Source organism: Taeniopygia guttata, chromosome 3 (genome assembly GCF_048771995.1).
Source record: "Taeniopygia guttata chromosome 3, bTaeGut7.mat, whole genome shotgun sequence".
In the NCBI taxonomy this organism is placed as follows: domain Eukaryota; kingdom Metazoa; phylum Chordata; class Aves; order Passeriformes; family Estrildidae; genus Taeniopygia; species Taeniopygia guttata.
In genome coordinates this window covers 62,643,600-62,656,081 of record NC_133027.1, presented here as the reverse complement: position 1 = coordinate 62,656,081, position 12,482 = coordinate 62,643,600, and the positions used below count along the sequence as shown (strand labels likewise).

At 40.8% G+C, this 12,482-nt stretch overlaps 1 protein-coding gene across 7 annotated transcripts in view; it reads left to right on the top strand.

The window, feature by feature from the left end:
- PHACTR2 (phosphatase and actin regulator 2) overlaps positions 1-12,482 on the top strand; it is a 129,481-nt gene that overhangs the window by 25,118 nt on the left and 91,881 nt on the right. The window contains exon 1 of one of the 7 annotated variants that reach the window (XM_012572560.5): positions 2,668-3,210. The exons of 5 other annotated variants lie outside the window; for them this stretch is intronic. In XM_012572560.5, the coding sequence (XP_012428014.4) occupies positions 3,198-3,210 (13 nt within the window). In that variant the 5' untranslated portion in view covers positions 2,668-3,197. Of the gene's footprint in view, positions 1-2,667; positions 3,211-12,482 lie in introns of those variants that run through there. One more of the 7 variants, XM_012572558.5, reaches the window with a different exon arrangement.

Sequence of the window (12,482 nt, the reverse complement as noted above, 5' to 3'; positions counted from 1 at the left end):
GATTTTCTTAGCCCTTACCTAAAATTGTCCTTAAAAAGACTAAGTCATTTTGGTGTCATGCAACTGTGTATTGTGATGGGGTTACTCTGTACTCACAAATTATGTGAATGTATGCCTGGAATATATGTATATTTTATTTCTAAATAACAATCACATTCTCATGAAGGAATTTATTGCTGAATTCCTTCTATTATCTGTATCTTTCTTTTCTCCCATGTTCAGTCAGGCCAATATTGCTTTAATCCTGCAACAATGGCACCTGATCATACACATCTGTTGATTTCTATGCAATAGTCTAATTACCTATAATTTTTAAAAAATCCACCCCAATTCACATACTTTGTAAAGCTTTCTCTTTTCGAAGTTTCCTGTTGAGATACTTTTGATTCAAATTTCATATGAAATTTCCATTTATAGTTAGCTTTCAAGGGCTAATAAATTCCAATAACAGTTAATTTCATTAATAGTTCTGTCACACAGCCATGATGAAGCACCCAAACTCAATGCTTATCAAGCTGTTCCAATTGGGACTTCCCATACTCTAGTTAGCACCTTACAATACTGATCCTTATTGACTTGAAGCTGTGAACCTGAATTGTGTGTCAGGCAGGGACCTGGGTACACATTAGCCTCTTCCAGGGCATATTTGGAAGGAAACCTGTACAGGTGGGCAGGAAGGAAGCTGTGGTGTGCTCCTGTAGGTCTTGTCATCTGTGTTACTGAGGACCAGCACCCTGAAGGACACCATGAAGCCCAGCTGCCCTGCAGTTGAGGTTCAGCCATGGCACGCACACTCAAAGTGCTCTGCTCATAGAAATAGTCACTGTCTGGAGCTCTTCACTTCCTTGAGGTCTGTGTAGGTGCAGCTTTGCATCTTCCTTTGGGGTCTCTGGCACGGCGAGTCACCCACCTGTATTCCCCAGCCACAAGGACTGGTTTCCTATAGCTGCACCATTGCCTGGTGGCCTCTCAAGTGCAGAGCTCCCCATTTCCAGTTTCCAGTGAAACTCAAAGCAAACAAGTTGGATTCAAAACCAGTATCTCTTAGTTTTAGTAAGCACAAGGTATTTGCATACTTGGTGGGATTTAAGATATCTGTCCTTCTGCCCTGCAGTGGCTTTGTCACCATCCTGCAGTGCTGTTTGAGCTCCAGCACCTGTAGGATTTGCAGTTCTGCAGAGCCCCATCTCAAAGCAAGACATCTCTTCTTTTCACAAAGGCAGCTTGCTGTTCCCTTGGTTGGCTCCATAGTGGAGCAGTAGCATGCTAGCACAAAGGCACAATCCTTTGCCTTGCTCTCCAGAGCAGGCTGCCAGCTCTGCAGTACATCCCGTAGCTCTCTCCAGGACATGTGGGGCTTTAAAGACACACCAAGAGCCTGTGCTTTTTCTCTTTTCTCCAGGAACCCAGCACTCTACAGGCAGCTCTTTCCCACAGAGGAACTGGAGAAAAGTGGTTGCCTTTATCAGATGGTCATCACACAGCCTCCAGTTTAGTGCTCCTCTGCAACTGGGATTTCACCAAATGCACATTAACCAATTACCCAAATCAGCACATTAATCAATTGTCATTAACTGATACAGGATCTAGCAAATGAATAAACTCCTTACTGGTCATCTTTAACCCTTTGTATTAGTGTGGTTGTAGCTATCTGTGACATGTAATAATGCAACATGCTTATGCTAACTTCTATTTTTTATAAGCTCTTTATAAGCCACTTATAAATAGAAGCTTAATATGAAGTGTGACAGATCTCTAATCTTTAGTCTCTCCTTAGCCCTCCAAGCACTTCCTTTCTGGAAATACAAAATATATCCAGTATGCCCTAGATATTCTCCACTCTTGCTGATGACTTTAGCTCTCAGCCATTGATTCTTTCCACTTCTTAATCAGTGTAAATAGATCAGGGCTGAAACAGCCTTTTTATTTAAAATTTTAAAAAGACAGATTACAGCAAAGGAACATTGAAGGGGTGATGATTTGAAAATATATTTTGTTGCTTACGTGATGCTGTGAGGCAGAGGGTCAATATAATGGAGACATAAAAAAACTGTATTCCTTCTCCATTGCAATAATGAGGATTGGAATGAATTATCTAATGGAAGGTCCAAATACTGAGAAAACACTGTGCAGCATTTATGAAGTGTCAGTACTTTGTGGCATTCTCTTTTACTAAAGGCCATGTGTGCAATGGTGTCCCTGTTACCTCTGAGCAAACCCTATGGCACAAAATGCCTGGCTTAGGATTACATGGCAAATCAGCTCCAAAATAGGGGATGGACCCCTAATATCTTGGTACAAGGAAATTGTTATGAGTCTATACTGAGTTTATTTGTTTGTTTACTTCTGTGGGGGAAAAGCCTGTTCTTCAGAGTCTCAGGTGATATAGAAAATTTAGAATTAATACCTCTTCATTTCAGCATGTCACTCAGATTTTATTGAGCCAAATCCCTCCAGCATCTAGTGTTTTTTACTTTGACTTTAAGAGAAGTAAAGCCCTGTAGTTACTTTTTACCCTGTCCCTACATTCAGCTATGATCACTATAATAATGTATGTTTCCAGGCAATTAATATATGGATATGCATTCACAGATATGCACATCTACTGTGTTTCTCACAAAAAGGAGAACACCTGATGTAGAGAACATCAGGTGCAGAACTTGCAGGATTTAAAACACAGCCAAAGCTAATGGCTCAAATTGTAGCCTAACCTAACACTTTCTCAGCCAGAGATTCCTCCCCTTTTTTTTCTCCCTAAAACTTTTGCTGTTGCGTCACTGATAAATAACAGCCCTTTGCTCAGCAATAAATCCCTTTTGTATTTAAGGTTTTGCCTTCCTACACATTAAACCTCTCCTCATCAGCAGTACTTTTACTTTTCAGAAACAAATATTCAGTATTATAGGCTAGGAGTTCTTTTGTTTTCCCCTCATAGATGTAAAACCCTGAGGGATTTACGTATCTACTTGATAGGCTCACACAATCTTAATCAGCCTATAATGGAGCTAATGGCTGTTTGTCATCCTTGGAGATATAAATTTCCTGGTGATGTCTACTGCAGTCAGTACATGAAGTATGCTCTGACTGCCAGCAAGGTCTAATAACCGGGAGAAGGGCAGCCAGCTTCATTAGCGAGCCTGAGACCGTGCCGGCTGCTTTTCTGGGGAACTGTGCTTTTTGAATACCGGGAGGGAATAATGGACAATACCGGTAAGTGAAATAAAACAGATCTTCATTCTTAGTGGAGCTACGGGGTTCGTTTGTATCCTCTCTTACTCGCTGCAGGAGATGTGTTTCTTTAGCCTCTGTGGCTTCTTCCTTTTAAATGTCCTTTATTAAAGCGAATTTTTATGTCTAAAATGTGACACACTTAAGTTGTTAACCCCTTAACGGTCTGCTCTGTTTCCTGGAAATGTGAACCTAAACTGTAATGTAGCATCTGCCTTTTTAAGGTATTCAGTGTTATTTTGGAAGCTATATGCAGGAAATGTGGCAGGAAGGGAAAATGCATGTACTTCAGAGAGAAATATCTCTCACAGTTTGAAATATGTGTGGATAGGTAACTAATAAAGCTAACAAAAAGTAGATAATGTTTAGCTCCCACATGTCTTATTTTAAGCTGGCTCTGTTTTCTCTGTATAATGCCTTATTCTTTCATATTTGGTACATAAAATACTGAATATATTTGCACTTTTAATTTTCTTTGATGTTCCAACTTTAGAGCATGCATTTTCATCTCAAATAATGCACTTCATGGTTTCTAAGGAGGTGCACACATCGTTACATCGGTGATGAAATGCATTATTTGCCTTTCCCTTTTGCATTACCTTGTATCACAAGGCAGAGAAAAAATAGAGGTTTTTGGGACAGGTATTTTGCATGCTGCTTTGACTGCTGTGAAACTTGAACGTGTCGAGATATCACAGATTTATTGGTACTAGTGCAATACACATTAGGAGACACAATCTGCAGTCGTTTCAGTGCCCTTTGAAACCTGCTCAGATCATCAGATTTGTCTAACGTTGACCTTAAAAGTAGTAATCACCTCTACAGTGTGTGGCAAAGATTACAATAGGTTTTGGTGATTTTCAGGAGGTTGTGGGTGTTTTGAATTGATTTTTTTTTTTTTTTTAATAGTAGAAGCAAAACTCTTGCTTATGTCTGCTAAGCTGTCCAGGTCATTCTCATCTCACATGTATCATTATCAACTTCTGTGACAAACAGATGAAAGGGTGTTGCTGCCTTAATTTCTATAAAGTCCAGGACAAAAAAAAAAAAAAAAAAAAAAAAAAAAAAATTCTAGCATTTAAAATGTAACATCATGGAAAATTATATATTGCCAGCATCTAAAAAACCTGGCATGGTCCTAGTAAAATGTTCATTTTTGGAAATAAGATTAGTAATACTCTTTGCACTTGGTGCTTTGGCTAGCTTTTAAGAAGCCTTAACATAATAAATGATAATGACTTTTGTTTGATATTGCATGACGAGGCAGAATTTTCTGCTGGAGGAGAAGGATTCCTGCTCTCTGACACAGAATGTCTGTGGGCAAGAGATACTTTGGCAGGCAGAGCTGCTAATTCCTCCAGGTTTTTACACTCTTCAGCATCAACAACTGACAGTATTGAAGTCTTGATGGAGATGCCACTTTAATCCAGCTATAAGAATCTGATCTGGAATGAGTCACATTTATTTTAAAGGCCAGTTTTGGGGGGATGAAGAGGAAAGCTAGTGTCTGAAAACTGTTGAAACAGATTTTCCTTTCTGTGGGTTTTTTTTTCTTGTTTGGGATTTTTCGGGGTTTTTTTTGGTTTTGTTTTGTTTTATTTGCTTGTTTGTTTTTTTGTCCTAAGAAGAATCCAGCTTGGTTACTATCTGAAAAAAGTTAAAATTACTAGGGATTGATATCTGCACAACTTACCAGCTATTTTCAAAGCTTCTTATAATATTAGTTTGCTGAATAACTCCAGATATTTTTTTTGTCCTGCAGAAACGGCGACTGATGCTTTCCATTTTTAGAAAACAACCTATACACCATTGAAATTGCTTAAAATAATCCTTTCAGATAATAACTAAAAATCTAGTTGTTAAAAAAAAAAGCCCCAAACCAACCCAACAACAGATGAAATTAAGCCATATTGAGGAGATCATGGCAGAGGGTAAGGTTGTGATCCAGTTTCTTCTTCCATGGTTACCAGTGATCTTCCTACTGCCTGTGGTCAGCTTGCTCCAAACTTGCAGAGGGCTTCAGCCCCACGTGGGTTATAGGCACGCTCCCTTCTCCAGGCAGCTCTTCCAAGAGTCCTGCCACTTCCATACTTTGAGTATAGGGAATACATCAATTTCCAAAGAGCCTACAGGGTGCTGGGTAAACAGCATTCCTCTGTAGAGGAATGTTTAGGGCTCATGATCCCTAATTGGGATGCCAGTGTGGGGACTGTGCAGCTGAATACCTCTGTATATCTGGCCTGTCCCTTTGACATTTACAGGGATGGGAGAACACCTTTGAAAACCCTTGTGGTGTCATCTGGGCACTTATGAGATCAGAGAGCAGCAGGATTATTTGCATCCCCTAAGCCAAACTGCCTGATTAATTTGTTCTTCAGCAGTGTGCCAACTAAAATGTAAACACACTGATGTATATAAACTGGATACCTGCCCAAATTCTTCCTGGAGAGATGCTATTTCTGGCAACACAGAACTGCAGAATATTAGCAAACCTGTGTGTTTTACCTACTGAATGTTAGATGTAACAATTTAGTATCACTGTCAGTGAATCAGGCCTCTGTTATTAAACTCATCATGCTGCTGAAGAGACTTTCAAAGTCAGACCATGGATAATTGTTGGGCAAAACTCCATCTTCTGCTCTGCATAACAGAAATATCTCTGTAATTCATTACTCTTCTCCTTTGCCATCAGTTAAATTATTTTCTGGCCAAAACTGTCATTTAAAAAGATCAGTGTTGCTAATAGGTCACCTGCATACACTTTGAGTTGCTATGCTTGATGGCATTTTGTGGGGTTTAGAAACAATGTTTTCATTTTAAAAGTCCTTTCCTTTAAGTGTTAGATTGCTCTTATTTTTATTCTGTGTACCGAGACAACTCCACATAATTGTTGTCTCGTGTGTTCTTTTAAAAGCCTTTCCTGGAATAACAATAAAATATTTATCCGTCTGTGTAGAGCACAACAGGACAGTTCTAGTTGTATTTTTTGCCTATTTTGGCATCAGCCGTTTGTGACAGGCTGTCTGCAGGTATTCAGCTGCAAGGCTGCCTGCTGCTTTGGGCAGCCAGCAGCTCCCACTGGCAGGTCCTGGGCTCCGGCTTTGCTGCACACATCTACTTTGGGCCAAACACATCAAGCCTGGAGACAGCAGTGATGTAACAAAACTCATTTTTAAAAAATGGGAAGGTTTTGAAATAACTTGTGGGGCGGGGGAAGCAAACATAAAAGCAGCAAGAAACTTGGAGTAGCAGGACGAGAGAAGCTGTGGAAACAGAAGTGCTTCCAAGTGGTGCATTTTGGGGGGGATTTTCTTTAAGGAGTGAGACCAGCAACATCCCTTTCCCCTGGAGCTCCTAGTCAGCGGTGTCCTGCTTGGACAGGCACCTCACCTTAAAACAGTCAAGTCTTGTACACTCATTCTTACCAAGAAGAATGCCAATGTGATGTGCCAAACACCCAGAGGAAGAATCTCATGGGAGTGAATAGCACCATAGTGAGGTCCTGTGTCATGCATATCATACCAGTAGTGAACAAAACCAGGAGGCCTTGTTTCATGTTTCTTGGGGATTTATATGACTTCTTTGCACTTGAAATATTATTTTAGCAGTAATGAGCTAGCTGTGGTTAATTGTTACCCTGAATTATGTAGGTTCTGCAGCTGTGGCTGCAGGCTATGCCTTCAAGTAAAAAATGTGTTTTAAAGGGACTGGAGGTCTTGTCTGTTGTATACCCTATCTCTGAGGAATATCCCGTAGGAACAACAAATTTTACATATGACCTATAGTAAAACTTCGAGCTTTCCACTGAGGTGAGACTTTAACTTGAAGCCTGAAATGCGATGAGATGGTGGTGATAGCAAGTGGTCAGTTTAGTGTTCTGCATGACATCATGTGTTCACAGGAAGGGTAAGAGACACGGGAAACCATTTGTGGATGGAAATTCCCTTGCTTTTGAAGTAACTGGTCATTTTTGTCTTTCTGTAAGTCAATAGGACTTATTTAGCATTCCTTAAATATAAGACTGCTGGGATTGAATGCTGGCTGAGGATTTGACTTTACAAATACTTTATGTCTTACCCTCTTATTTCAAGGCAAACAGGGTACATATTTCTAAAACACAAAGGAGAAGAGAAAACCAGGCAGAAGAACAAAACTGGGAGGAGGATTTCAGATTATGATCCTGATTTCTTATCAATTCATAGTGTTCAAAAACCTCTGATGTAGCTGAGCTGATCTGTGTACAGAACTAGGCTAGATAACAATCTCAGTGAGTTGTAAGGTTCATTTGTTGCCCATAAAGGGTTCTGAAATCTTTTGGCCATTTAAGGCTTAAGCTGTCTGAATTGTCCCTATGAATTTGGAAACCCATTAACACAAAACCATTTGCAATGGAGACAGCAGCAGTGTTACCACAAGTTTGTGAGCCCTTGAGACAATTCCCAACTCCAGCAGCAAAATCAGTCACATCCTTCGGCAGCTTCTGTTTTGATATTTGAGAACTTTGTCCATGTTCTCCCCAAGAGTGAAGATGTTTTTAGAGGGGACAACAGCACCTCCTTTCTCTGTCCCACTCTTATGTAAATGGGGCTATCCATACCATGTTTCTTTTATTGGGTACATTTGCCATGTAAATGGTTTATTCATGAATAAAAAGCAATAGCAACTCCTTTATACTACATTGTGTATTCTAATTTGCCTCCTGTTTTTACCCATGCCCCCGACTGAAGTGAACACTCTAGTGTATCACAGGTCACTGTCTGCTAGAAAGTTAAATTTCTTCTTGTTGTAATTTTAGAATAATATTCATGGCTTATACCCCTTTACCCAGAAGTTGGCACAGCATGCTTATAAATCCATGACCTTGAAAGCATTTCTGTGAGGATTAAACTTCCTTGTGATGCTGCTGCTCCCTGTGTTATTTTCAAGTCTCTCCACACATAGCGCATAGAATGACTATGTAGGAACTTGCACTAGAGGTAGCCAAACACCGTGTAGCACTAAAATGATGGAGCATCTTCTAATGTGGAGATAGTCCACCCACCCTCCTTCAAATGGATCTCTTTAGCTAGAGATGCTGTGGTTCCACTGTGCTGACACGGACTCATATTTTAAGCAATGATTCCAGTGGCTGCAGTGCTTCTTATGGAGAAGCAGCATGAACTATAGCTGGTTTAGAGAGATGGTATAACACTGATCTTACTTACAAATAATTTCTGATTCTTTTTTTTCTGGTAAAAGCTAATGAGCATCAAACCATCTGGTTCTGAGTTCATGTCTTATGTTTACATCTGCTGGTTTTGTGGCATTTTTGGCCAGCTGCCTTCAGATGTCTGTTCTGCACTCTGGATCATCACTGCCACCTATGGTGACGAAGCAAGTGCTGAGTACAGAAGTAGTAATCCAAGTTTGAGAGGCAGCACTTCTCCATATGTTTCCAGCAAGGTTGAAACCAAAATTGCAGGAGCCAATTACTTTGACAGTACAAGAAATCTGTCCAGACAAGGAAAGGTTGTGTTAAGAAGCACTGACACAAATCATTCCAAGAAAACCATCCTGTGTTCCAGGGGCTTTGAACACCTCAAACTGAGGTGGCTGGAAGTGAGTGTTGAGGGGGAAAGCAAGATTGCATGACCAAAGAACTGGTGGCTGATAATAAGGATCTAGTCTGCTGCTGTTTCACCATCATTCATTGTCTCTAACAGTGAATCTTTTATGAAATGGGATACTTAATTGTAGGGTGACTTGCAGGGGTTTTTCTTTGGGCTCAAAAAGTAGACTGGATGGAATTTTACCAAAAAAATCCTCACTTTCTCTATTTTTTCGCCCTTTGTCTCACTATTTAAGCCTTCTTTATATTTTCACATAAAATGTTTACGAGACTGCTTCCTGGAGTATAACTGGAAAACATAAGTAGCTTAGGACTATAAGAATACCTAGAAACCTTTTCCCAGCAGACAGGAGTAAATCCTGAATAAAACTGCTGAGTGTGTCTGTAATCACTCTTGCTGGCAAGTGGGGCCCAGCCGTCCCTGGGTGGGCATGAAGGTCCCAAGGCCAAAGTGAGTGTCCCCAGCCGGTGCCCTGTGGAGAGGCAGGGTGTTGGAGCAGACTGGGCAGCTGGATTTGTTATCCTACACCCAGGGAGCTGTGTGTGCCAGACGCTGGGTGCAGCTCCATGCCAGAATGAAGGGCCCACTTGCTGCTGGAGATGCAAGAAGAAGGAAGTAGCCATATCCATTTGAACAGACCTATCACCTTGACTGCAGATACTCGGAGTCTGAGGCTGCTGGGGTTTGTATTGATACCTGTATAGAAGCATCCTCTCCAAGCACCCTGGGGGGCAGTGGTACTGGCAGAAGAACTTCTTGCAAAGAAGACAAAAAAGGGATGATTTGTCTGCTTTCTTCTCAGAGAAGACAAACTTAATCCAGACTTGTTAGCAATGAGGTATTGAGTTGCTGGAAATATATGAGTCAAATAGTGGACTTGAGTGAATAATTAGGTCCCCTCATAACATCCAATTTTCAAAGAAAGCAAAAGTCTATGAGCAACTGAATTGGCCAGGGCCAAATGTTTTCCTCATCTTAATTTTCTCTGCAGCATCTTTCCTGTAATGTAACTATCAGAGATTGCTTATTTTACAACTTATTGTATGGGAAATTCCCTTTAAATGTATTTCTGAAAAGTGGCAGAATATTTCATGACAATGATAAAGGCAACCCTCTGTCTCTGTAGAGAGGCAGGCACAGTGGGAGACAATCCCAGAAACAATTTTTTCACCCATGGCTTGACCATTGCTAGAAGGCATGCACAATGTAGTTCCAACACAAATATGACAGCAGCTGGTATTTCCACAGGAGACAAAGTTGTGATCAATTTGTCCTAGCTCCAGCTCCTGCTGACTCACAAGTCCCTTCTGTCTTTCTCACTGGGACTTGAGTCAGTCCAAAAAAACAAGGGGTATTTCATTATGGAGGCTTGCCTGGAAACCATGTGGAGAGATGAACTGAAAATATGGCGATCTCAGGCATAAAATTTGTGCTGCTGGGAGCTGTTTATTGACATTTAAATCATAGCTCACCAAGACTTTGTTATGGCCTTATTGTCAGGGAAAATGGTTTGTTGATGGAAGAAGCCTATGGAGTTCATGACTGTGATTTTATCACAGAAACAGGCTATATATATTAGCTGCTTTTTTTGTAGCTGCAGTTGTTATATGTCTCCTTTTTATTCTCTTTTCTGTTTCTGTTTTTATTGTTTAATATTATTAAAATAACTAACATGACACATTATTCTGGTTTCATTTCAAGTGAAATTTGGCAACTTCTACTGTTGCGATAAGGTTTAATTGCTCTTGGCATTTTAAAAGGAAATGTAAATGACAAAGATATTAAACTGACAAATTATGACAGCTCACATAACACTTTTTACAATGGGTTTTCCCATGCATTTTTAATACCCAGAATAGTCAGCCTTAATACTACCGTATTTACAATAAATCATTATTCTAATGGAGACATTTTGCTTTGTCAGGCAATACACAATCAGCAGTTTTCAATAAAGAATCTGAAAACCATTCAACATTAATTCTGTGACACAAACTCATAAAAGCCAGACAATTTATAAATGGGGCCAATATGCTACCCTTAAATTGGGATATTAAGGAATAATTAGAGCACAGTAAGGGCAGGTTGCCAAATGTAACTTTTAAATTCCACAGTTTGTATCACTTAGCACGGTGATTGTAATGTCTTATATGCCTTCTGTAAGGCATAAACATGCATTTCCTACAAAACAGCTTAAGGCGCCCGCAAGAAGTTGAAGTAGCTGTTTACTTTGGCATGAGTGGCTTCAACAGGCATAAAGCACCACAGAATTTAGGAACAACGATGGCTTTGGGGTTAGAAAGGGAAATGGGAAGCCATGGTTGAGTCTGCTTTTCTCAGTGTTTCTGCAAAACTCGACAATGGGGTTTTTTGTTTGTTTGTTCTCTCCTTTGGTACCCTGTGAAGGCCATGTCTGCTCTGGGTGACAGGAGGTCCCTGAGGCAGCTCTGAGCACATTGGTGTGGTGTGTTGCCTTTTGCCCAGCAGACATTAATCTGAGCCCCTAAACAGCACAGCCACATCAGTGCTGGGGGCTGGACCCCAACTGGCAATCCAGCTGGGATGAGATGGGATGCAGGGTCTTACACCTGCACAGCATCCAGCTCAGGACACAGCTGCTCTAGTCCGAGCTGGAGGATCTTTCACCACTGTGATGTTAACTGATGCAGACAGGCTCAGAGCCTACCCCTGCCCACAGTTTTGGAGGTGCTATCCACTCTGATGAACAACCTGTCTTATTTAGAAGCTGGGGAAGGTTACACAGTGCCATGTGAGGGTGTCTTGGCAGTTCCTGAGGCTAGATAGTCTAGGTAGTGGGGAAAAAAATACATTTTTTTACCTATGTGTGGGAGGTTCTAGGGCAAAAGTAAATGTGATGAAGTCTTGAGCAAGATTTTGAGGTCCCTGGAGATTAACACCTTTCAACATCATTTGCAACATCTAAGGGTGATGAGCAGTGCATTATATTATTGTATTATCCCCAAAATAATGTAATATCTGTCAATATTCCTTGTTTTAGCTGTGGGTGTTGTCACCCCAAGACAATTCTTTAACTCAAACACTAGAGGTGATGAAGTAGCTTTGCACAAAGCTATTCATTTTCACTCAAGTTTCTGTCATGTTTGCAAACCCTCAGGTTCTCTAAGTGCTGTGTATTCTCTTATACTGTACCTCAGGAAGCCTGACTGCAAGGAAGAGCAGGAAGGTATAAAACTGGCAAAGTAGAGGTCCATTAGAGTCTTAGACTTGTCAGCAATGAGGTACAGCGCCATTAGAGTCTTACTTTGAGCTCCTGGAAGAGAAAGAGTAGAGCCAGTGTTACTTCCCAGGATGTTATCTTCTCCCAAGGAGGAATAAGAAGGATGATTGTGGGGTCCCCTTCCTCTCCCAGGTTGTAGCTTGCCTACTGCTTTACTCTGCACTGCAGGTGAAGAAGCCAGTGATATGCCAAGGGGGCAGTTTGTGCAGCTATGGTTTAAGAACACTTTCTGAGGGCAGTGTTTTTCCACTCCACTAGTAATGCAGTATGTGCATCAGTGAAGTCTTGAAGTCTGCTTCTCCCTACAGTCCCATTGCCTGTTGTGACAGAAATGCTGTTAGCTGCTTTGTGGAATGGCTTGCAAGTCTGGGGACAAGATTGCCCTAAGT